Here is a 24,855-nt window from a genome sequence, read left to right on the forward strand (position 1 = left end):
ACCTTTGGAGCTGGCAATATTGTTACAATGATATGTATCAGTGGTAATGTACAGCCAGCTAAGTAAATTAATCATGTAAAATTTGACATGGGGCCAATTAGAGGCCAGATTTTGGCTGTAGCTTGGACTCCACACACTGCTATGTCAGCATATAGGGGCTCTAAAGGAGTTTCATATACGTGGGGCATGTGGGAGGGTACATATCACAGACAGGTTGAAGGACATGCATTCAATAGCTGTAGGGCTGTCTAGCTGGGGTACACTCCATAATCCAAATGGTGCAAAACCACCTTTGACCCTTGTGTCCACCTGTGCCAGCCAGGCAGTGCAACACAGAATCTAGCCCCTTGAGTCTAAGATGCAGTAAATCATAAGAAATACAAATAAAATAAATGTACAAACGTGTTCATGTGGTATTATTGAGTATAAAAATCATTGCCATGTTTTGCTCTGTAATCACTGCACACTATGTAAAGTCAAATCCTAATTTATTATGCGCTATCAAAATGTTTTTGTGCTTTGTAAGTTAAATGAGTGCAATGGAGAGACATATAAGCATACTTGGCTCTGTGAAAAGCCATATTTATTATTCAGGAATGCAGCTATTATACAATTCTGTATGTGCAGTTTTTCTTGTACAGCACAGTCTAACAGAAATGGGATAACCCTCAGGGTGAAATTAAGACTCATTTTCCCAAAGTGGGGGGTGGCAATATTCAAGTAAAACCTTAACTAAAGCTAAAACAGTGCTAATTAAAAGCGTGCTCTTTATCCCTGCTCCTGTGAAAGGAAGTACAGCTAATCAGCAAGACAACTCAGATATTAAAACAAGAAGCAGAGGCGGATTTACAACGAAACACACAGTGCCCTGGCATGGGCCCCAGGGCCGGGCAGCCCAGCACCACCTGCGGGAGGGATGGCTGCAGGGGCAGAAGCTGTGAGGGAGAGCAGGGAGGGAGCCGTTTAAGAGCCGTGCTCTCTCCCAGCCGGTGAGCTAAGCTCCTGCTGGCTTCCAGGACTCTTCCCGCAAGCTGGCGCTGTCGGCCCCGCATGCCACAGCAGGCAGCCAGGTGAGGGGCTGGCTGGGGGGCGCGCTGTAGGGGTGGCACGTGCCTTTCCCTGGTGGGGCGTCTGTCCATGCCTGCCCTGCTCCTCTGGACACCGGGCAGCACAGGTGCAGTCCCTGGCGTGCCCTGCTGCTGGTGGCCCCTGGAAAAATGCCAGGGGAAGGGAGCGGCAGGCCAGGGGGTCTCACCTCTCATGAGCTGCTGCGGCAGGGCAGGGATGCACCCACCAGCCAGCCAGGTAAGATAACCCAGCGGCCGCGACTGGGATGGCCCCAGCCCAGAGCTTCCCATCCTCTATACACCGCCCCCCCCAGCCCCTTGCCCTGAGCCGCTCAGGGTAGGCGGTTGGGGTGCCCCCCCCCCCACACCCGGTCCACCCCATGCCCTCACTCCTGCACCCCCCACAACCCCCAGCCCTGATTCATGCACCCCCCATGCACCCCCAACCCCCTGACTCTGCACCCCCCCAACCCAGCCCCCCACTCCTACCCTGACTCCTGCCACCCCCCATCCCCACCGCTGCCCTGAGCGCCAAACAGAAGCTCCTGCACCACCCCCCATCCCCACCTGCACCCCTCGCATCAAACAGAAGCTGCCGCAGATAAGCACTCTGCACCCCAACTCTCTGCCCCAGCCCTGAGTCTCCTCCCACATCCTAACTCCTGGCCAGATCCCGCACCCCAATGTTTTTTTATAAAGCGCTCTTATCCAAAGCACTTTACAATAGTTCGCTAACGGTACAAACAATATTTGGAAAGATCATTAAGTGGTCTGCCTCGACCCTTAGCAATTTTCAAGTGGTCTGTGGAAAAAAAGTTAGACTACAAAAACAATCAAGGTACCTCACTTTATTTTCATTGACTTCCTATTACTTATAAAATAGGAGGAGGATGAAGAAAAAAAGAAAAGAGAGAATGTTCTTTTTCTTGTTTGGGTCCCCGGATGGGGGTGGGGGGGAGGGATCAAAAGTGAAGCGGAGCACAGGACCCCACTAACTCTAAATCCGCCACTGACAAGAAAGAAGTGTGAATGTAATGTATGTAAAAGGAGCCTGGTTGATAGTTCTGGAAGTCAAAAAACATTGATTTATCCAAAGAACATGTACAGTAAGTGTAGTGGGACTGAAATCTACCCCACACTTCAGGCCGACTACCTCTTAGGGTATGTCTACACTGCAAATAAAAACCCATGGCTGGCCCATGCTAGCTGACTTGGGTTTGCAGAGATCCTGTGAGGTGGGAAGGTCCCAGACTTCAGGCAGCTGCCTGAGCCTGAACTGCTATACTGCAATTAAACAGCCCCTTAGCCCGAGACTCAGTCAGGTGGCATGGGCCAGCTGCTGTTTTTTAATTGCAATGTTGACATACCCTTAGTCCATTTTCCATGCCCATTCAGTCCTTAGACACTGCCAATAAGGGTGACAAGTAATGGCAATTGTAAAGGTGTTTTTTGTGACAAATATTCCCCAGACTCAAAGGGGACAATAGAGAATCTTTAAAAGCTGAGTAATGGTGCTAAAAATATCCTATTTCTATACAACTTTGGGGTGTCTTTGCAGTATTTGGAGAATCTTCCAGGGTGCTGCTGCTCTCTATCTTGCTGTCAGCTGGAGTTGCATCTCTAATTCTATGACTAAAGTGCTTAAGATTCCCTCTCTTTACTGAAATGCAGTAGTTTATTACCCAATGGCTATACCCTATCCTCTATGTTCTCTCAGAAATTGAAATTAGTTCCAATTAGCAAGGCTGCCTCTACAAGACTCAGGGGCTTGCAGGTCATCACACAAACTACCAGGAGTCTCCTTTGGCCTTTGCATAGCATTACATATGCAGCTAAAGATTATTTAAATTAGTATATTTAGTATATGGTGGGCATTCAGAGCAGTTCTAGTCTGTTTGATCTTAAGCTGAGTTAGCTGAATGGGTATACGAAGTGAAGATAAAGACAAAGTGAGTGCAAATGGCACTAATATTAATAAATATTTGTTTTCTACCTTCCTTTCTGCTCTGACCTAAGCAAGAATTTTTTTACCCCTAACTTTAGTATTTGCTACATTTTTAGTTCATTACTTGGTTTTCATTTTCTAAAACCATTCATATCCATTGATGCCAGTGGAAGTTTTGTCTGAGTAAGATAGAATTAAACTGAGTAAAGACCTCAGGATTTCCCTGGTATTGCGGGGGTCCTGAGCACTGGGGTACCTCAGTCCTTCCTATTCTCTGCCTATGGTGCATAATAGTTTAATCTCTTAGGGGCTGTAATGCTTTGGTCTAATTTCAGGTGTTGGGTTTAGTGTACAGGTGCAGGGGGGTTTTGGTGTCCTGTGATGTACAGGAAATCAGACTAGATGATCTAGTGATCCCTTCTGGCCTAAAACTCTGACTATGATTTTGCCTGAAATGCATGTAGCAGCAATTCTCTGAGAAGGCCTGTCGGGCCCAAACAGCAGCATCGACACAGCTAGCAGGGAGCTGCAGTTTTCTGAAATGCACAGACATAAAGGAAAACTTAAGAGAGCAAAATAACTGCTGAGGATTTCTGTTACGTGGACTAATAAGAACAGTCTTCGTGTCTTGCTCTAGCTTGGCTCAGTTCCCATATTACCAGCAAAACAACTGCATAGCAACCCAAATTTTCCCACAACATGCCTCACAAAGGCATTGTGTGTCCAGAAAAAATACAGCAGCTAATATTCTCTCTCTAGTTTGGCCTCTTGTTTGGGAACTAAAGTTATATATGCAATGAGGATTTAAGCTTCTAACTGCAGTGCAGTAGCTGCAGTGGCAAAGGAGACAGATAAACAGACATACCAAGAATGTCTCTTATGAACAGCACCAGAACGCATGTGTGTTCTGAACAGGTTATCTGAGAGTCAGATGGAGGACTTGCTAGCTTTTCCCCTCCACCCCATTTCCTCTTACACAGGCAGGAAACCATGACTATTAGCAAAAAGGTACAGATATCCGTTATATTGAATGACTTGTTTTATGAACATTAAGAGCCGTCTCCAGGTTGCACCCCAGTAGTATATAAAGAGGTCAACAAAAGATATAAATAACTGTCACTTTTAAAACATTCTGGCTTGGATCACGTGGAATTGCTTTTTTGTTACTGCCTTTAAGGAACACTGGCAATTGTACAGTAGATTTTCTAATGGCAAAAGGCTCAGTTTGCTTATCAGAAATCCCAGCTGCAGTAATATCTCGCAGATGAATATTTAAGCTACTTTCCTCAGTTTCAGCACTGTAAATGAAAGAGTCTCCTGGAACCTTATACAGCTGCTCGTGAGCAACATGCTGAGAAGACTATAATGCTTCTGAAATTAGCTTGCGTATTTGTCTGATTCACAAGCCCCCTTCCCCCTCCAAACCATACTGCAGTTTAGGGAGCACTCTGTATAAACTGTAACAAGCATCATTAATTAAGAAAAAATTCTTAATCAAATACACAGAAATTAAGACAGCAAACTTACTTGTTTTCTGCATAACTTCCTCTGTTCAAATTATTGTAACAGGAAATTGTGGTGGTCATGGGTAAGCTTATAGAATGTAGCACAAACCACCTATTGCAATTTGCAGAGGGAGTCAGCCTTGGGGTGTTAAGTCACAGTCTGACGGTCACCCTCCTGGGTGACAGAATTTACATGCAAATCTAAAACTGACAGAATGCAGAGAAAAGTTACTTGTTCTGAGTCTTGTATGAGACCTATCTGTGGAAAGCCTGTACTGCTCATGACAGCTATCTACTCAGGATAACTATATTCACCTTTTTAAAGAATCTTTGAGACTCACACCATAGATGCGCTGTTATTTATTATCCATTTTAATGGAAAACGTCCACATTCATGGTAGCAGCTATCTTTAGGCTTTTAAAGGCACTACTAGCCTTTTACTATTTGCTGTTTATATAGGGCCAGATTAATCACGGTTCTCTGATATATATAATCTGGTGGAAAGGGCTGGTGTATGCCCCCAAATTGATTATCCCTGTTGAGAGGGCCCTACAGCAGGTGCAGAGCTCTCTCAACAGCAGCCCTGGGCACAGGGAGTATGGCCAGGCCAGTGGAAGGGGAAGGCAGATGGTATGAAGGAGGGGTGTGTGCCTGGGGTAGAATTGCATCCCAATGACTCTGTGCCCCTGAAATTACCCACTGCAACAGGGACACAAGTTAGGGCAGTCCTCCTGCTAGGAAGTGTACTAGCCTCCAACAGCTCTTGATAAGGAGATGCACCCTTCCCTCTGTTTTGGCACCTGAACCTACAGGCCCGTATAATCTACAATAATATCCAGCATAAAGAAATATGTATCTAGGGCTGTGATCCCATGGAACGGTTCAGACAACAGCATAAAGCACAGGCAGTGTGGCATGCTTCAATCATTGGATTGCCTCATCAAGATTTATTATTTTTCAAAGCTACATTTTTGTCAAACTCTGCTAGCATCCAGTCAGATGGCTGGACAGATAAGGCATATGCATTCTAGCAGCACAGCCATGAAATATGCATGCAAGTGAATGAAACATTAACTACTAAATTCAAAGTGCAGGGCCAAATTCCCCCCATCCCCTGTGACACCTGCACAATCTTGGTGTGGGCACAGATGTAAAAGAGGGCAGAACTAGGAGACACAGGTTACACAAGTTTAATTGAGGACAAACTAGCCTGAAGAATCTCTCTTACTGGCCTGGGGATAATGCACAAGCAGAAAGAACAGATTCCCTTTCATATGCAAGGCTGCATTTGCAAGACCAGTGTGGTTAGAAAAATTTCTACTTATCAAACTGAGGCCCTATTTACAGTCATGTTTCAGAACAGAACCACACTGAAGAAGCAAATAAAAAAAGGAACTTTAGGAGGAACTAAAGCTAATTGGCGGTGCTCTGTGATATAATACAAGTAAAAGAACTTGGAGCATCACAGATGGAAGTCATTTTACCTACTTTCAGTGAAACAGCACTCAAGTGTTTCTTATTTCTCCCCACTGAGTGATACCAATACTCCCCATTGTGATCAGAGGTGGTCTGAGGATTTGAGAGGCTCCCACAGTGAGAAATGAGTTTGAGGGCCCACAGAACTCTCAACAACACCTAGTGCACCTGCCATGCTGGCTTCTGTGCAGCTTGACAGCCACTTTGTGATGTACCTGCCAGTTCAGTTAGTGGCTCCCACCTCCCGCTGTCATTAACTGTATGGCCAAAATCTGCTGGGGTGTTGGCTCATAGGGTGCACAAATAGAAGGAAGTAGTTCTGTCTGACCAGGACTGAGGCACAAACAATGGAGCTGGAGCTGAGCTGGAGAGCATCTCATTGAATGAGGCAGACTGAGGCTACGTCTACACTGCGCACCTTACAACGGTGCAGCTGTGCCGCTGCAGCCATGCCATTGTAAGGTGCATGGTCCTGGCGACAAAATAAAACCACCCTGCACAAGGGGCCGTAGCTTTGTCGCCGGAAGAGCATCCCCCACCACCAAAGTGCTCTCCACACTGGCGCTTTACGGCATTAAAACTTTTGTTGTTTGGGTGTGGGGGGGGGCGTGTCTTTTTCACGCCCCAAGCAACAAAAGTTTTAACGACAAAGTGCAGGGTAGGCATAGCCTTAGAAAGAACAGAGAGGTGATTACTAGATGATTTCAGTGGAATGAAAGTTCCCAGAACAGTCAGCGTGCTGCCTTTCTAAAACTGACCAAGTGTTAATTTAAAAAAAAATTTCTCTCAAGTTCTACTTTCTCTGGTTTCCCTCAAGTTGCTCTCTTATGTTTTCCATTCTTTATTTCTGTTTTTCCTGTGTTTAACTGGAACATGCTCAACCAGGTTTCTAATAAATATATATTTTAGAACATAACTTACTGTGTCTTGGTTGCATCTGTCTTTCTTTTCCCTTTCCCTGCCTTCAGTCCCCTTTTACTTATTACAGTATTTTAGGGTCTCTCTTCTTTCTGTTCTCTTGCAGCTTCTCCATCTCCAGCCCCATTTCTTTCTTACCTTGCCTTTTGCTCTCTAATTCCTTTGCCTACATTATTCTATTTCCTTGTCATGCAAGTCCCTCCTCCTCACCCCCCATCACCACTTTCCAGTCAATCTCACTGCATGTGTATCAGCTGAACAGGAGAAGGTGGGAAGAACGGGGTCCAGATGCTAGGTGCTAGAACTCTCAAAGCAGACCTCCAAGGGCTTGTCTACACTGTGCAGCAACGTGCGTTACGAGGGTGGGATTTTTAAAGTGCATTGGCGTGTTGTGCATTAATTGGGCTATGTAGAAAGGTGTCATGGTGTGCTTTAACAAACCAGTTCAAACCGCACTGTAACAGGTCCCAGGCATCGAAGGGGGCCCTTTGATACCTGGGAAGCTATCAGAACAACGTATAAAACATTCAGTTTGCGAGTGCCTTGAGAATGAAGGGGTGATCACTAGCAACCAGCGTGGATTTACCAAGAACGAATCCTGCCAAACCAGCTTCCTTCTTTGACAGAGTAACTGGTTTGGTGCAGAGGGGAATGCAGTGGACATAATGTATCTAGGCTTCAACAACCACCAACAAAGAATCACTATCAGATTGGAGGGCGGTCTCAAGTGGGGATCCACAGGGATCTGTTCTGGGTCCAGTGTTGTTTAATAAGGTCTTTAATAAGGACCTGGATCTAGGAACAGAGAGCATACTGATCAAATTTACAGATGACACAAAGCGGAGGGGAGGGGTTACCAACACTTTGGAGGCTTGAGCTAAAATTCAGAGGGATCTTGATAAATTGGAGAACTGATCTAGACACAACACAATGAAATTCAACAAAGACAAAATGTAAGGTGCTACACTTCTGTTTTTCTTCCCAATGCACAAATAAACTGGTCTGGCAGCAGGATCTGGGAATTGTGGTGAATCACAACCTCAGTATAAGTCAGAAAGGTGATACTGTTGCAAAAAAAAAAAAAAAAAAAAAAAAGCAAATGCAATTTTTGGTTGCAAGAACAGAGGCATAACGTGCAAGTACCACTCTACTCAGCGCTGATTAGGCCTAAGCTATAGGACTGTGTCCAGTTTTGGTCACCAGTGTGTAGAAAGGATGTGGAGAAACTGGAAAGGATCCAGAGGCAAGTGACAAAGATGATCAAAGGCAGGAATGCAAGCCATATGAACAAAGGCTGAAGGAACTGGGTATGTTTCGTTTGGAAAAGAAGAAATTAAGGGGAAGACATGATAGCGGTCTTCAAATACTTGAAAGGCTGCTATAAAAAAAAAAGTGGAGAGAAGTTGTTCTCTCTTGCCCCAGAGGGCAGGACAAGAGGCAGTGGGTAAAACTACAGCACAGCAGATTTAGATTAAATCTCAGGAAAAGCTTCTTAACTGTAAGAACAGTAGGACAATGGAACAGACTGCCATGGGAGGTTGTGGAAGCTACTTCACTGGAGGTTTTCAAAAGGAGGCTGGATAGCCCTCTGTCTTGGATGGTTTAGATATAACAAATCCTGCATCTTGGCAAGGGGGTTAGACTAGATGACCCTTGTGGTCCCTTCTAACCTTATGGTTCTAGGTTAGCAGTTTATTACTATCATTGATTTCCTTGAGATAGGTGTTGGATCATTGTCCTCCTAGGCTGAATACTTTCTGTGCAATTGCCCAAGAGATCTCACTTGGACATAAGGCTTTCCACCTTCAACCAAATCAGAGTAGCCATATCTTATTGTTTTCTACTTGGAATGATTCCATCAATTCTCAGAATAATCTGACTTGCTAACCCAGCATTTGACTTTCTGGAGCTCAGGTGTGAAAACAAAGAATGTAACGATGCACTGGACTAAGAGCTAAAAACACATGCTAAACACAATTGTCTAGTCCATCTCCTCCCCCACCACTGGGGCAGGTTTTTCCCCCCTACAGCACATTTTATAGTTCTTTGCAAGTTCTATATCTGAATCAATATTACATGCATCTTCTTCAAACTGCTGATTGGTTTTTAGCAAGTTAAAAAAAAATAGCCAACTAATTTCACACAGTCATTTCAGGATATTTACTAACTGAGCTGGGATACAATCATCTATTTGGCAGAAATCCAGCAGTGCATTTTTAACTAAAAGAAGTGGAAAATATAAAAGTATCCCACTACCAATGGATTGATCCATAGTATTGTAAAAGGACAGGATTTGCAATCCAAGGGCAAATTTTGAAATGTGGTTACTTAAACTTGCACCTACAAAAATGCATGTATACTAATTGCCCCTGGTTCCTTGATTTGCCCCATCGTCCCCCACTAAAGTATGTTTCCCATTAAACTGCTCAATTCTGTTTCCAATGTTCCCAATTCAGCCCTTACATGGCCAATCTGCTGATTAGCACTTCCTTTATCACAATCTAGGTCAGCAGACTGGACCGCCTGCTGGGGTGAAGCAATAGAATAGCAGCACTTAGAGACACCAGACACATTCACAGTAATGGAGATTTTAAAGAGCTGACAGGTGTTTATAATAAAAAAAATCAGTTATGATACATTCCTTTTAGTGACAATTTATTTTCTACCTAAGGCCCTGATCCTGCAAACACTTAGACTAAATCGTCGCAGAATCTGGGCTTTAGGTCTTAGAATTGATTACCACGATTTATCTTTAATTAGTTTTCATTTGTAGACCAACCCTGCTCCTACTAAAGTCAATAGGCCTTTTGCCATGAATTTCAATGGGATCAAGCTCTTCATACATAGCCTAGCCCACTAGGAAGGCAATGTATTAGCCCCTATACACTTAAGTAGTCATTATAAGCTCTCTAAAAATATGGCACTGTCCCCAGGGGCACTCATCATGTCCAAATTCCTGTTCTGACCTGCTCAATGACAACTGCTATTTTTCTGATAACTACAGATATAATCTCGCCACCTGGATCATATTCTGCTACAAGGTAAAGAGGTTTGTCTTGTTAACTTTTATCACTATTCTACTGCAACATCCTTTTAATCACTGGTACTAGACATTCTACATATCAGTTGAGAATACCTCTTCAAAGCTGAATATGGCATGATGAATCGTGATCGTACTACGTATTTTAAAAAAAGGTCACTTAGAATTCTGGCAGTAGAGGTCTGCCTCCCTTGCCCACTAAAAAGTGTACAAAAATTGCCAATTAGTTGTTTGAAATGTAAATGTATCCTAAAAAAATATCAGAAATAACTATCTGTGCAAATTAGAGTGTAACAAATGTCTGAACTGAGTTTGGAATGTACATTAAAATGAGTCTTTCCAATAAAGATTTCATAAGAGAGTCACTGCATGTTAATTAAATCACAAATGGTTATTAGTAAATTATTCCACACAAACTATTACACAAATTGACCTATGCACAGCATAGCTTGCCTTAGATGCAATATAGAGGATGAAGCCATTAACTAAGACAGTAACTAACTGCAAACTAGAGTGGCCTCTCTTAGCAACTTTTTCACTATTACTCTGTGTTATACTAAACCTGCAGTGTGTTGAGTAAATACTATTCACTGTGGGGGTTTTTTGTATTTAAATGAAATGACTTTCAAGGACACTGCTTGGCATTCAGAGACCAGTGTAGGGTACTACAAAAATGCTACATTTTGCAGAAAAAATGTATATTGTTTAAGAAATAGTATGTGATCACGCAATTAAAAACCGTGTCATAATCCACATACACAACAGGGGCTGAGTAAGATTGTGTGTGAAACTTTAGCATCACCTTACATCCGAATGCTTACTGGTGCAGTCTTCTTGTTCTCTGAAGGTCATTCTTCCTATGGAATTTCCTAGATTTTTTTTTTTAAAGTTAGGAAAGAAAAAAAAAAAAGTCCTTCGGGACTTCAACATTCTGCTGATATATCAGAAATTCTGGAGTTGTTTGGCTAACCACTACCAGAACACCATATCCTGTGCACCTTCGGGGGTCTACAGGATGGAGCCTCTTGCCTACATATCTCAGGAAGAACCATTTTCCTGGGTACATAAAGAGCTTTGCTAGTGGGGATGCCTTCCCCAGCCATGAAGTGCCCAATTCTTAAAATTGGCTGAACCAGTTTTAGCTCAAATTTAAACAAATCACCTTTAATCAAAAGCTAAACACAGAAAGTTGAAGACAAAAAGGATGCTCATTTCAGAAAGTCAAGTGCTTAACTTCAGGCTGGTGAGTATCCCACCCTCTATTCAGCCAAAAAAAAAAAAAGGGAATATTATATATGCATTGAAGTCAATAGATCTAAACAAGTAAGTGCTTTGCTGAAAAGGGATGGGATTATTTCTAATCTTAAAATTACACGTGCTTAACTGCTTTGCTGAACAAAGGCCTAAATGCTGAGAACTTCTAAAACTTTTAAAGTTCTTTTCTGCTACATAATTAAATTTCAATAAATATTGTATTCCATGGAACAAGGATCCAGTATTCTCTAAGGGTGAAATTCATCCTTGTGCAGAGGCCAGCAAAAGGCCTATGCACCACTTGAACTCTACAGCAGGGGCTTAAATGAAAGCTAGTCAGTGGTTCTCAACCAGGAATCTGGGGCCCCCTGTGGGGCTGCAAGAAGTTTCAGGGGGGCCGCCAAACAGGACCAGCATTAGACTTGCTGGGACCCAGGGTAGAAAGCTGAAGCCACACTGCATAGGGCTGAAGCCCAGGGCCCTGAGCCCCACCACCTGGGGCTGAAGCCATAGCCTGAGCAATGTAGCTTCACGGCGGGCTCTGTGGCATGGGACCCCAGGCAATCGCCTGGCTTGCTACCCCCTAATGCCAATGCTGACTTTTATATGCAGAAAACCAGTTATTGTGGCACAGGTGGGCTGTGGCGTTTTTATAGCATGTTGTGGGGGGCCTCAGAAAGAAAAAGGTTGAGAACCCCTGAGCTAGAGGTTGCCTAATGGTGTGTTTACATTGCAATCTGTGTGTGATTGCAGCTTGACTAGGTATACCTGAGCTAGGTTTGCTCTACCTACCTCAGGTCCCAGAGCACTGAAGCCATGGGCAGCTCATGCTTTAGCGTGGACTGTACAAGCCTGGCCAGAACCCTGGGTAATTACTGGTGGGACTAGACTGGGCTGAAGCTCACACTGCTGCAGTTTCTCTGCTCCGGGACCCAAGCGAGCTAGATCAAAGCTAGTTCAGGCATACCTACTCAAGCTGCAATCACATGCTGTGACTGCAGCATATAGACATACCCTAACAGCTTGTCTACATGGCATTGCAGTGTGCTTTTCAATTGGTACCCTGATAGACCACTGTGTTGTGTTGTGCAGAAACTGCTGTAGACTCTGCTGGTACAAACTAAAAGGGACCTAGTTCCTGTTGATATAGGTCAGAGGTACATTAAAGCACACTAGGTACCTTTTAGTTCATGCCAGCAGGGTCCACATGGAGCACAACCTATAAGAGCGCTCTACAATTCACAACCCGCACTGCCGCACTGTGTAGACAAGCCCTTCGTGTTTTGCTAGCCCCCTACAGAGGTGAATTTCACTCTAAATCTAAATGGATATTCCTGTATTTAATAGATCAACAAAAACATTATGCTGAGTAATTTTATAACTTTAAAATTAGGAATCTAACATTTGCAATATGCGATCAGGCCATCAGGTTAGCACCATCAAGTCCAGTATCTTGTGTTCAACAGTAACCATTACACCTTATGTTTTAGAGAAAGTTCAAACCCCCATCATTGTGAAATCTTGCACTTATGAGTTTAAAAAAAACAAAAAACAAAACTGACCATACCCCACCAGCAATCAGCTTATGCCCTTTGATTTGACCACTCATATTATTGGAGCGATCAGATCTCCAAATGTTGGTGACAAAAAATACTCAATTATTCATATCTTTTTCATACCCAGTCAAAGCATTTGACTGCACCTCCTGCACCAGTGAACTCCTCGGTGTGACCTGCTAAGTCAAGAAGTGATTTGTATTATTTGACCTAAGTTTTCCTGCCCATATCGTAAGTGAGTCAATTAAAAGTGAATTTCTCTTGCAGAGGTAAATGAGTTGAAAGATCATGAAAACAAATGCATTTAACACTTAATCTTAAATGAAGAGGCAGTGTGCTCCAGTGATTAAAGCAGCAAAGGAAGAGTCACTACTATGGGTTGTAGTCTCAGCTGACACTGTAGGACGTTGGACAAATTGCTTAAACTTTCCGTCCAATTTATGTTTATAAGTTTACAAAGATTGAGTCTCAAAGTACTTTGAAATGCTTCAAGGATAGTGGCATTACAGAGACCAGGTGTCATTTATTGTTAATAAACCAGTGAAAAGTAAAGGCATATCTAATGTAATAGGCAATGACTTCCATGGTATAGGTGCAAACAGATAAATGAGGGACCATCCAAGTTAACCCATTTTGGGAATAAAAATACAGGTCTCCTTGTATCAGCTGATCCAGCACAGAGTATAAAAAGCCACTGATTCATAAAGATACACTAGTTCCTGTTTTGTTAGGGGATTTATGTTCAAGTTTACTCGTAGTTATAAAATTAACTAGTAACCAGTGCAAAAGGAGAAAAATCGGAGTCACAATCACTGACTTCAGCTGCTGTATTTTGTACCAAATTGTAGCCTATGGATCAAATGAGTGGGAATGCCAATAAATTGAGCATTGCAATAATTAATTGTTTAATTTAAAATGTTATTCCCAAACTTCTGTTTATGGAGGGTAGTAAAATCCTCTGTTGGAATCAAAATCCATTGCTGAGCAATGAGGCATGAGAGGTTAAAACCAAGAAAGATTAGGGTATGAAAACAACAATCAAAACTGTGCATAGCATGGCTGTAAACCAGAATACAGTAATACTGCCTAGAATTTGACAATTAAACCCCTATTGGCCTAGCTAGGACTTTTAGACTCAAAAGGAAATTGCAGTATTTTCAGCAACTCTCTATTAAAATGGAGATTTTCCCCCTTTTTATTATGAGCACATTACTAGTATGCATTTTTCAGCACCTCCAAGCACAGACCCATATATTTATATAGTGCATATTAGGACGAGACCACAAAAATGAATTGCAGCTAACTCTTAGATAATCATTGATGCACTCATCTTTAATTTCTAATATCTGAGTTCAAATAAAGGCCCCCAGTCCTGTAATGTAATATGCTAGTGTGTACTATTTGCTGGTATTGGGACAGGTGGATCTAGGCCCACCCAAAGATAGAGGTTTGCTCCCTCCAATGGGGGAGGAGCCATTGGACCCAGGCCACAAGCAAGTGCTGCAGACAACAAACGACAAGTGAAGGTTAAAGGTTAAAAAAAAAAAATCAGAGAGCTGCAGAGGGGGACAACAAGCAGAAAACCACCGACAGTGCTCTCTGCTCCTCAAAAGGTGTGTAAGGAGCCAGTGGACAGCACCCAGAGGAACTCTGCCTGGAGGCGTGATTGGATGAGGGCCCAGAAAGAGGCCCCATGGTCACACAGCACATCCCTTATCCAGCTTCTTCCTGGTATGGTGGAAGACTATCTTGGCCAGCACCGGGCGGCTGACATGGCGGTCTCAGTAAGAGGTTCTGGAAAAGCCTGAAGACTGGCTGCAACCTGGCTCACTCTACATAGATGTGTTCCAGGGTCTCCCTCTTGACGCAGAAAGAACAGCTGTCAGAGGAGTATGTGAACAGCTCCAGGTACACACCTGTGTGTATGACTCCATGGAGGAGCTGCAAACTGATGTTCCTGCTGGGCTATGGAACTAGAATGGAGTACACACTGGCCCACTGGGGTTCCTCGCCCCTCTTAGACGGCAGCATTCCTGCCACTTGGTGTCAGAATGAGACATGAAGGCAAGGGAGTGGATGGGATGATGCATGATCACATGTGGATGTTTCTGTGTGTAATTTGGAGACAGAACCAGCTGGATGTCATGCAGTGACTCAAGTTGCGTATCAGGGGCAGATGGGGTGGTTCACAGGGCAGGGGTCCAATGGCAAGTTCTAGAGGTCAGGGGTGAGCACCATCCCACAGGACCCTCTTGAGAAAAGCAATAAAAGCAGGAGGCAAGGCAACCCTCACCTCCTGAAGCACATGACAGGGAATGTGCAGCGTGGGCAACCCCATGTACTGGCTGAGTGCCATGTGGTCCACCCACTCCCTCCGATTCGCCTCGGACAGGGGTCAGCAACCGTCAGCACATGGCCCATCAGGGTAATCCATTGGTGGGCTGCAAGACATTTTGTTTACGTTGACTATCAGCAGGTATGGCCCCTGCAACTCCCAGTGGCCGTGGTTCACCATTCCCAGCCTGGGACCTGTGGAAAGCGGCGGGCCAACAGGACATGCTGGCTGCCGCTTCCCGCAACTCCCAATGGCCAGGAATGGCGAACTGCGTCCACTACGAGCTGCAAGGAGGCATGCCTGTGGATGGGCAACGTAAACAAAATGTCTCACAGCCTGCCAGTGGATTACCCTGATGGGCCACATACTGAAGGTTGCTGACCCCTGGTTTAGGAGGTCTCAAATTCTGATGGCATCAGCCAAGACCGTCCTCTGGCAGTGGACTCCACCACCTGCACATGGAGATGGAGGTTGTGTAAAAGAGGTTCTGTGAGGAGGTCTCCCTGACTGGAGCTGCTATGGGCCTAGTCACAGACTAGCTTCCAGGTCACTCATATATATGGTGTCCCATGGAAGCCAATCCAAATCTGCACAGCAGCTGAGAATGAGCTAGCACATCCTGAGGCAAAGATGCAAGCCTTAGCTCCAGCCACAGGTGAAGAGTTTGGAGGTCTCAACTCACTGAACATTTCCCTACATCAGAATCCTCCCTATAAATAAAGACATCCATGTTGCGCAGGAAAAACTCAAGACTCTAACAGCTGGAAAGCTGCTGGATTGAACATACAAGCCAAATTACCTATAGTGAAGCTTGCATTACCAGTTATTCATGACTCAAGATTCTAGCTAGGAGTGTGTATTACTCACTTTTCATTAGCACTAAAACTCACTCTAAACAAACATAAGAACAACAGGTTTCAGAGTAGCAACCGTGTTAGTCTGTATCAGCAAAAAGAAAAGGAGGACTTGTGGCACCTTAGTCTCTAAGGTGCCACAAGTCCTCCTTTTCTTTTTATAGGAACAACAGACATTCATGGGGCTTGAAAACACATTTTACCAATAGTTTTTCCAAGATATTTAAGAAGTGCAATGGTATTACTACAACAGTCAGGTTAGGATAACAAGTGTCATTTACAGCATCTTCTATTAGTTAATCCCACTGTTTTAGTAAACATATCATGCCATAAATTTGACAAATGGCTGTTCGCCAGTCAAGGTATCCTTCTGTACAGTCAGCAAGAGTCTGACATAACTGTGTTTAATTGCAACCATAACAGCTCAAGCTGCTCTTTTTCAATATCCATCAGCATATTACACTATATTTGGAAGACATGGGCAAGGAATATATAATGTATATTTCAAGACCATCATCAAGTAGTCTGTGATTAAATGAAACTAACACTGGTTCAGTCAGCATCATCAGGTAGCTCTTTACCATAACACTCATATTCCTGGAATAGAAGAAACCAGGAGCATTTGAAAAAACCAAAACAAAATGCTGTTCTGAAGTTCCCAGACAGTTTGGATTAAATCGTGCTACCCTTATTCTGGAGAGTAATCCCAATGGCTTCAATAGAACTCCTCCCTGAGGGCTCAAGTGGAATTTAAATATTGCCTAAGCCTCGAGTTGCCTCTCTGAGTAAGGGCAGAATTTAGTCCTTTCAGAATTGCTGCTAGATCTGACACAGCATCTAACCCTGCCAGTTGATGACATGCTGTCTCCATATGCTTCTGCAATAGAGAAGTGGGGGCTCAAGGGTGAAGTCTGGCAGTTGCATACACAGACACCAAGCTCTAGATTGATTTTTTCCCCCCTTTTAACAAGCACAGCCTTTGGCTCCCAGCTTATCTTCCTGGGTTGCTTTCTTATCTGGCTCCAGTGTTTTCTGCTTTGGGAGATGTGATTTGCAGTGGCTGAGCTTCCTTGATTTCTTTCATTCCTTTCTCATTTCAGTTTACAGTCCATATGATTTTGATAAATCTCTCCTTTGAAATGTTTGTGATAATTCACTCCAGATCAGAGGCCCATGTCCCATGCATCACTCCTGCAAAAGCTGAACTCTGCCCTCAAACACGTTCACAGCTCCCACTGACTGCAATGAGATGCTCCTATATAAATATGGGGAGGATTGGAAGCATAGTACCTGTATAGGCCCTTTGAACTGTGATAATTTCACCCTACCCATTTTCTATTCCTAAATATCTAGGATATAAAATATGCCAATCAAAGCCCTTTATAGTGACAATATTAGTCAGAATAGCAAAATTGGGGCAGTTTGTTACCACATTCTCTGGAGAAAGGTTCCTTGAATTATTTTGTGGCACCTAATATTTATTATTATTTTCCATAATATATGGTTAGCATGTTTGAAGTGACATATATTCCAAAAGAGTCAGATTAGCACTGGACAGTACTGTTGATCATATCAGTATGTGTGTGACTGTTTGGTCACATCAATATTAAGTTGTATAGCTATTATTTTATTATGTTGTCTGAACATCCAGAAACATTACAGACTATAGAAATATAACTGATGGGTTCTAGTGATATATTTAGTAAGGTTTCCTGGAATGTTGCTGTCTGAAAACTGACATGGGTATAGAGTATTTCATTCTTGGGTATACTACAAAAAGATAGGCAGAATGTAATCAGTGTAAATGTCATGATGAATGCTAAAGCCCTATAAAGGGCCTGATCCTGCTTCCATCAAAGTCAATGAAAATATTACCATTGACTTTACTGGGATGAGACAAATAATGTCATGTCTTGTTCAAATAGGGTGAAATTCATTGCTGTCCAGAAGGCCAGCACAAGCCCTAGCTTGAGGGTTTAAATGGTGCCTAAATCTTATGATTTTTTTTAAACAGCACAGGGTGAATTTCACTCCATGGTAAAGGCTTTAATTCCTTCCATCCATCTCATCTAACAATTCTTTGGCCTCAGTTTAGCAAAGCAAAGAAACAGATGCCCTGGTTCAGCAGGGTACTGTAGGATATGCTTAAGCCCATTCCTTTTCAGCAAAGCATTTAAAACATATGCTTAACTTTAAGTCAGTGGGACTTAAACCGATGCTTGACTTTAAGTGTGTGCTTTAGTGCTATGCTGAATCAGGGCCTCTGGTTCTATGCCAGTCTGAAAAAATGGTTTATTTTAGGTGTAGCTCCCCATTAATCCTAATGAAAACAAAAATAAAGTGTTCAGTTACCAGTGTTACACTGTTTATGGTGCACTGAAGTACATAAATAGAACTCACCAACAAAGATGTTTAACATACCAATCCTTTTCCAGGGGTTTTAATAGGGAGCAAAAATAGTAACATAAATTGATTACCAAATGGGAGGCACTAAATATTTATTAATCAGATTCCCAAAGTGAGTATAATTGGTACACAAGTAAGTAACTCCAGCAATAAATCATTTAGTTCATGGGAGGCAATGTGAGAGAATAGACAGGACAACTGGGCTAGGAAGCAGCAGACTCGGTCTATTCCCAGTGTTTTACCACTGACCTCTGTCACAGTGGGCGTTACTTCAATTACCTTTCCCCTCACACCCTTTGCCTGTTTTGAACATAAGCTGTTTGGTGCAAAGACTGTCTTTTAGGGTATTTTTAGAGCTCAAGGAGACGTACTTGTGCTAGCTCTGATTGAGCTGGTGCACTAAAAACAGAACATAGCCTCAGTAGCATCAACAGCAAGAGGAGTAGCCATCCCTGAGTATGTGCCCATCTGAGAAACTAGGCATGTACTTGGGTGGCTAGCCCCCTCCCCCACCACTTCCACCGCCACTGCTACACTCTATTTTTAGCATGTGAGTTTGATTAGAGCTAGCTAGTATGTCTCCTCGAGTTGGGAATTTACACTGCCAGCTGAAAGTTTAATCATTCCCATAATGCGTGGCACAATGCCTAGTACAATGAAGCCTCAGTCTCAGCTAATTGTTTAATGAATCAGCATGGTTTTTATAACCCAACATTACCTTGTGTTCCAAACATGCATATGTAATTAACAGTTTGAATAGCAGTGTATTTTTAAAGCCAGGCTAGAGAAATTATTATGAAACTGAAAATTTAACCTTACTGATCCATCAATATAAATTTTTAAAAATTCAGATCTTTCATGCACTGGGTACCTGGTTTGTTTCTAGCATACATATTTGTAAATAACATAACAGCTTTCTTTTGAATGGCTTCTAATTTATTAAGTTTGAGGAAAACCAGTAAAGGCCATCTCCTGCTCCCATTGAAAGCAATGGCATACTCCCATTAACTGCAGCGGGAGAAGGACTGGCTGTGTGCTGTAAATCTTGGCCAAACATAAAACAAATCCCTTAAGCGCCTCGATTTTAGGATGGCCAAAACTCAGAAAATGTCAAACTCCAAACTTGCAGCTTTCAGTCTTCTGTGCTCTGCCTTGAGTAGTTGGAGTGTGAGCAAAAAGAATAAAAGAAGCTTTAAGTATTGTTGAGGATGGTGCCACGTGACAGTGCCCCTTTCTGAAAGTATTATACAGAGTTGTCTTGCCTTTTTTCTTTTAATAACAGCTCAAAAATATTTGACATCCTCATACTTTTCTTAAAATGTGTCTGTACTCCTGAATCCAGTTTAAAAAAAACTTCAGTGGGTCAAACCTCCAAAGTTTCAGAAATTTGATACTGATAAGCATTCAGAAATGATGACTACTTATTGAGGCCTTATTCAAACAACCAGAACCATCTGAGTCTATGAAATGCTGCTGAAATGAGACCGAACCCAGCAAATGGCATGAGAAAGTTGAAAGCAAAATTCTCAAACCCCCAAAAGGTTTGCTTTATTTATTTCACTTGTTCTTTGGTTTTGTGTGTTGTTTCTTATTTAACCCAAATAGATTGACCTATCCCTTATATACACTTGTCAAAAGTTAATGAATTAATCCTCAGAGCACCCCTGTGAAATACCAAAACGTTAGCTGTACTTGAGACTCAGGCAACCAGTCTTATATCTCGTCTAGAGGGTAAGGAATGCTCTGCTTCCATCCTTGGATGAAGAGGGATAAGAAGGGTCACTGTGTTGCTTCCTCTGCATAAGCTATTTACCCAAAACTTCAACAGTACAGAGGTGCTCTCTGCCCCATCTAATGATCAACAAGGGTGGGAGCGGAGTACAGCTCCAGCAAAAGCTTCATTTCCTTAAGCTTTCCACCGAGAATTCCTCCAGTGACACTTTGGGAGTCCCCATAAATTGCTCACAAACTTAGAATTGATTAGTTACTAAAGCATTCATGAAGGGGGAAAGGCAAGGACTCTGCTCAAGGGTTCATTATGATATTGGTTGACCCCATCTAAGTATTATACAAAGTGAAATAACTTCCCACAGGAGAGATTGAGAGAAACCTCACATCAGAATGTTTTATAATCCAGCGATTAAGGCCCTCCCCTGAGAGAATCCCTGTTCAAATCCTCTCCCTGCATCAGTCAGAGGGGGGAATTGAGCCCGGGTTTCCCTCATCCTGAATGAGTGCTCTAACCACTGGGCTAAAAGTTACACAGACACAGCACCACCACCTTATTCTTTTCCTCCTCTGGCCAGTTTGGGTGAGCTAGGCAGGTGCGTAACTCCTTCTCACAAGAACAGCTTAGGCACCTAAGACACCTGACTCAAAGAGCTGTGGATCACAAGCAAAACCAGGTGTCTCCCTGCAGCCAGAGCTTAGGTGCCTAACCCTCAGAGGGGCAGAGCTTAGCACACATTCCTCTCGTCTGCATCAGTTATTGACTAGTTTACACTGCTCCAAGCCTAGTGTGCTGGCTTTTGTGGTTCCCAGTCTAAGGCAACTCTCTCTCTCCCCACTCATTGGATAGGGAGCCTAGGTACATAACTAAGGCTTTGTGAATCTTATTGTTTGTGAATTTCTAGGTGCCTGAAAGTTAGGCATTGCAATACTGATCATTGCAATGACTAAGCCCTTGTGTGGCTCTGGGCCTATATGGATAATGGTTAGTCATAGAAAAATCCATTGCTGAGCCCCTCCGTGACCTTGCTGTTTAACAGCATTTGTCAAGTGCAACACTCCTGAAGACTCCAGTTCAAATTCTCTCTCTGCAGAGATAACACCATTGAAATTACCAATTTGGTTCATCTCCAAAGCACTTGAAAATCTGGAGAACCAGGAAAGAGTTGAGACAAGAATCTACCCATACTCCACTCTATGTCCACGCATGGAGGGAGGCTTGTCTCTGGAGAAGAGTGAAACACTTCCCACTTCTCCCTCAACATCCTGGAAATCCCTTCATGGATTTCCTGCTGTGGAATAGAAGAAGGAAAACTAGACTCCTCTAGATTTTTCCTCTTTCCTCAACACACAACAAGTTAATACAATCTAAGGATCCATTGTTGTGTGGCAGCTGCCACCAAAGCCCCTTCTGTACAGAGTCCTTTGCCTCTGCAAGGTCCCCAGAATGCATGTAGCTCTTAGGCTCCATGTATGCGATGGAAAAAGATGCTTCTTTCCAATCAATTTAGCTAAACAAAATTGGAAACCCCGTTAACAGCTGCATAGGCACAGTTTCACACCATTACAATAGTGTGAGCTGGTTGTGTTGTAGAGCAGGAGGGAACCTATATCATTGGCATTCTAGGAAACATCCACCTTCCTCTGGAACACCAGTTGTTGGCTACGCTGCCAGAATCAGGATACTAGACGTAATGGATTTATGGTCTAATCCAGTATGGCAAATCCTACGTAATGCTGCAAAGGAGAACAGGGGCAGGATGCAGGTCTTAACATTCCTTCCGATCATGATTGATCTAACAAATAATAATTGTGGCTCTCAAAAATCCAAAGACTCCTGAGTACCTCCCAAAAGTATATAAATCCCCACAAAGATGAATAAGCAAGATGGCCAAATAAGAAAAGAAATTGCATTAAAAAAATCATCCAAAAAGCCACAACCTCAAAAATAAAAACCAAAACCAAAAAAAGTCAACACTTTTTATGTCCAAATGCTGACCTTGAGCCATATCCCCAGGAGGCACATGAGCTTTTGAAGATGAATGAAAATTGAATGGAGAAAAAGGTTCATTTAAATAAATATAATAGTGATTTGCAGTCTATTTCCTGACAGTCACATAACAGTATCTGTCAGATGGCTACCAATCTGGATAAGAAATCTGTTCAATTAAGGTGGAAGGATCTCTACAGATGGAATTGGCTAGGATAATGTGAGGACTGGTACTAAGTGATAGGATTTTTTTTCCTTAGGATTTATGAAATCAGGGGAAAAAATAGGGCCAACACTTTATTTTACATTAAGGCATGACAGGTTTTTCAGCCACCTGAGCCCGAGTACTCCCTGGAGATGCAGTAACCCTTGACATACCAAATTCTGCTAAAAGAAGAGTGGGTGGCTAATTTGATTTCTAATCCATTAATATTAATCTTGTCACTGAAGAGTCAGTAAGTGTGACCTCTCAGCTCTGCCTCCCCTGCTGCTTTAGATTTCTGTTTAAGACAGCAGCATTTGAAATGGCTGCTGCTACTCACAGATCATTGGAGTTATTCTCCAAAAGGCTTTTGTGCAACCTGAACTAATGAGATGAGAAATCTGCAGATTTTAAGCCAAATTCAGCCTGTATGTATGCGAGTCCATCCATCCCCCGTCGACTTCAAAGATAGTCACACACATTTACAGCAGACCAGAATTTGATCTATTGTCTGAATGTTCTTTTGTGAGCATTATTTACTATAGTCTAAAGAAACTAGAATACATTTTAACTCCCCCACCCCAAAAGGGATCAGCAGAAGATGCTATGGAAGTACAAAATATATTGAAACTTTCCATTAAAGACATAGCCAGGTAACAATGTAATTTTCCTATCAGCTTGTAATATTGACTGTGTTTCTCCTCTCCAATTTAACAGTACAAGTCAGGAAATATCACATGTACAGTGCGATGCTAGAAAAATACACCAGCCACTGAGTACTTAAGGGAAGTAATTTGATTTTACAAAGATCAATCTCCCTCTGCTTTACTGCTTTCCCTTCACCTGCTCACTGGGAGGAGCACAGTTCAGTGTTACATACCCTTAGTTCTTACACATGGAATCCTTTGCAAAGGAAAAGAGAAGGAGCAATAACCCAAAATGTTCTCCTAGTAATTTACATGTATCCATTCGAAAAGTCATCGCAGACAGATCTTAATGAAAAGTGGCTCCTGCAGCAAAACATTCTAACATTTGGTCTGAATTATCTGAGTCACACAGATTTAGAAGTGGATTTTAAGATGACATATCGCTGTTAACAATTGCCATACACTGCAATCCCTTGTAGAGCACAGAGTCTCACCATGAAGAGTGCTACTGGATTGGCAGGTGTGAGCTAGGAAGTGTGTGATAAGGGGGGCGGGGAGGGAGTATGAAGGAAAGAGCAGCTATATAATACAGCAGCCCTGGAGATCACAAACACTATTCACTCCTTATGTTTCTAATTTACTTTTTCAGGAAATATGGCTATACCTACACTTTTGTGGCTGGATTCCCTGGTTTGCTAAATCCACAAAGCAGCATAAAGAGGAATAAAAACTCTGCGGAAGAGAATTCCCCTCCACAGAGGAGCACTCCACAGGTAGAAAGCCACCCTAACCACCTTGGTGGAAGAGGAGAGGGGCCTACTGGAGGCAGGCTAGGGACCTGAGCTCTGCTATGCCCTGTTCTCCTCTGTCCTGAGGACACTGGGGGATTTTATGCTAGGGCTGTATGTTAGAACTGTTGCTCAGCTCTACTCATTGGAGCCATGGTGGGAACACTGGTGTAAACTGGCTGCCAGCATTTTAACCACTTTAGAGCAAGTCTAGATGACACAGTTTAAAATGCCATCAGCTACCTGCATTGTGTCTCTGTTAATGTTCCTACTATTGCTGTCCCAGCAGAGCCACCAGCAGTAACAATGGTGGGGAGAAGTCTAGCATGAACAAGGTTGGTCTGTGCTTCTGAGAAAGATCTTTAAAAGGGATGATAGCTGGCCTCTTAAAATGGCACAGTAGCACATGTAGAAGTTTGGACTCTTGTGCTGGGGGAAAGGATTAGCAGTCATAGCACCAGGCACAAACGAGCCTCTTTATAAGTAACAAAGTAACTCCCCAATTAATCTCTCTGGAGATGAGCTTTGGAATTGTTTAAACGCCACTTTATTATAGATGCTTTCCAAGTAGCAGCCTTGTTAGTCTGTATCTCACGAAAGCTTATGCTCAAATAAATTTGTGAGAGTCTCTAAGGTGCCACAAGTACTCCTGTTCTTTTTATTGTAGATGGTTTCCTGTCAAACTGGGAGGATGCGTCTAGCGATCTTGCAGAGGTCTCTTGTGGGCCCAATAGTAAATATTTTCATTAAATTACTTGGATAATGGAGTTGAGCATCTGCTTATAAAATTTGTGGATGACACCAAACTGGGAGGGGTTGCTAGCACTTTAGAGGACAAGATTAGAATTCAGCATGACTGTCAGGGGCTGCAGGTCTTCCGTGCTCCACAGAGCTTTTAGCAGCTAATAAGTTCCAACCTGCCACCCACTGACATAGTAACAGCTGCCGGAATGGACTGTGAACCCCAACAGAGGACTCCGGTCCTGCAGTCTGATTGGTTCACAGCTTCTATATAAACCCAGCAAAGGAACTGGAATCTCCCTGGTTAGGACTGCTTCCTCTGCAATACCTGCTCCTGGCTACTGATCTCCAGGTAACCTGACCCTTAGGAGGTCAGAGGGCAAAACTGATACCTGGCCTGAT

The 24,855-nt window shown here is 43.0% G+C and overlaps 1 protein-coding gene and 1 long non-coding RNA gene across 2 annotated transcripts in view; one reads left to right on the forward strand and one right to left on the reverse strand.

The window, feature by feature from the left end:
* CEP85L (centrosomal protein 85L) overlaps positions 1–4,567 on the reverse strand; it is a 274,922-nt gene extending 270,355 nt beyond the window's left edge. Inside the window, exon 1 of the mRNA XM_075126660.1 lies at positions 4,540–4,567. Coding sequence (XP_074982761.1) covers positions 4,540–4,552 — 13 coding nt within the window. The 5' untranslated portion in view covers positions 4,553–4,567. The remainder of the gene's footprint in view (positions 1–4,539) is intronic.
* LOC142071554 (uncharacterized) lies at positions 949–24,501 on the forward strand. The gene is made up of 3 exons (XR_012667653.1): positions 949–1,070; positions 23,574–23,697; positions 24,380–24,501. It is a non-coding gene; the product is annotated as an uncharacterized LOC142071554 (long non-coding RNA).
* Positions 24,502–24,855: the final 354 nt, after the last annotated feature.

The sequence above is a fragment of the Caretta caretta genome, chromosome 3 (assembly GCF_965140235.1).
Source record: "Caretta caretta isolate rCarCar2 chromosome 3, rCarCar1.hap1, whole genome shotgun sequence".
Lineage (NCBI taxonomy): Eukaryota > Metazoa > Chordata > Testudines > Cheloniidae > Caretta > Caretta caretta.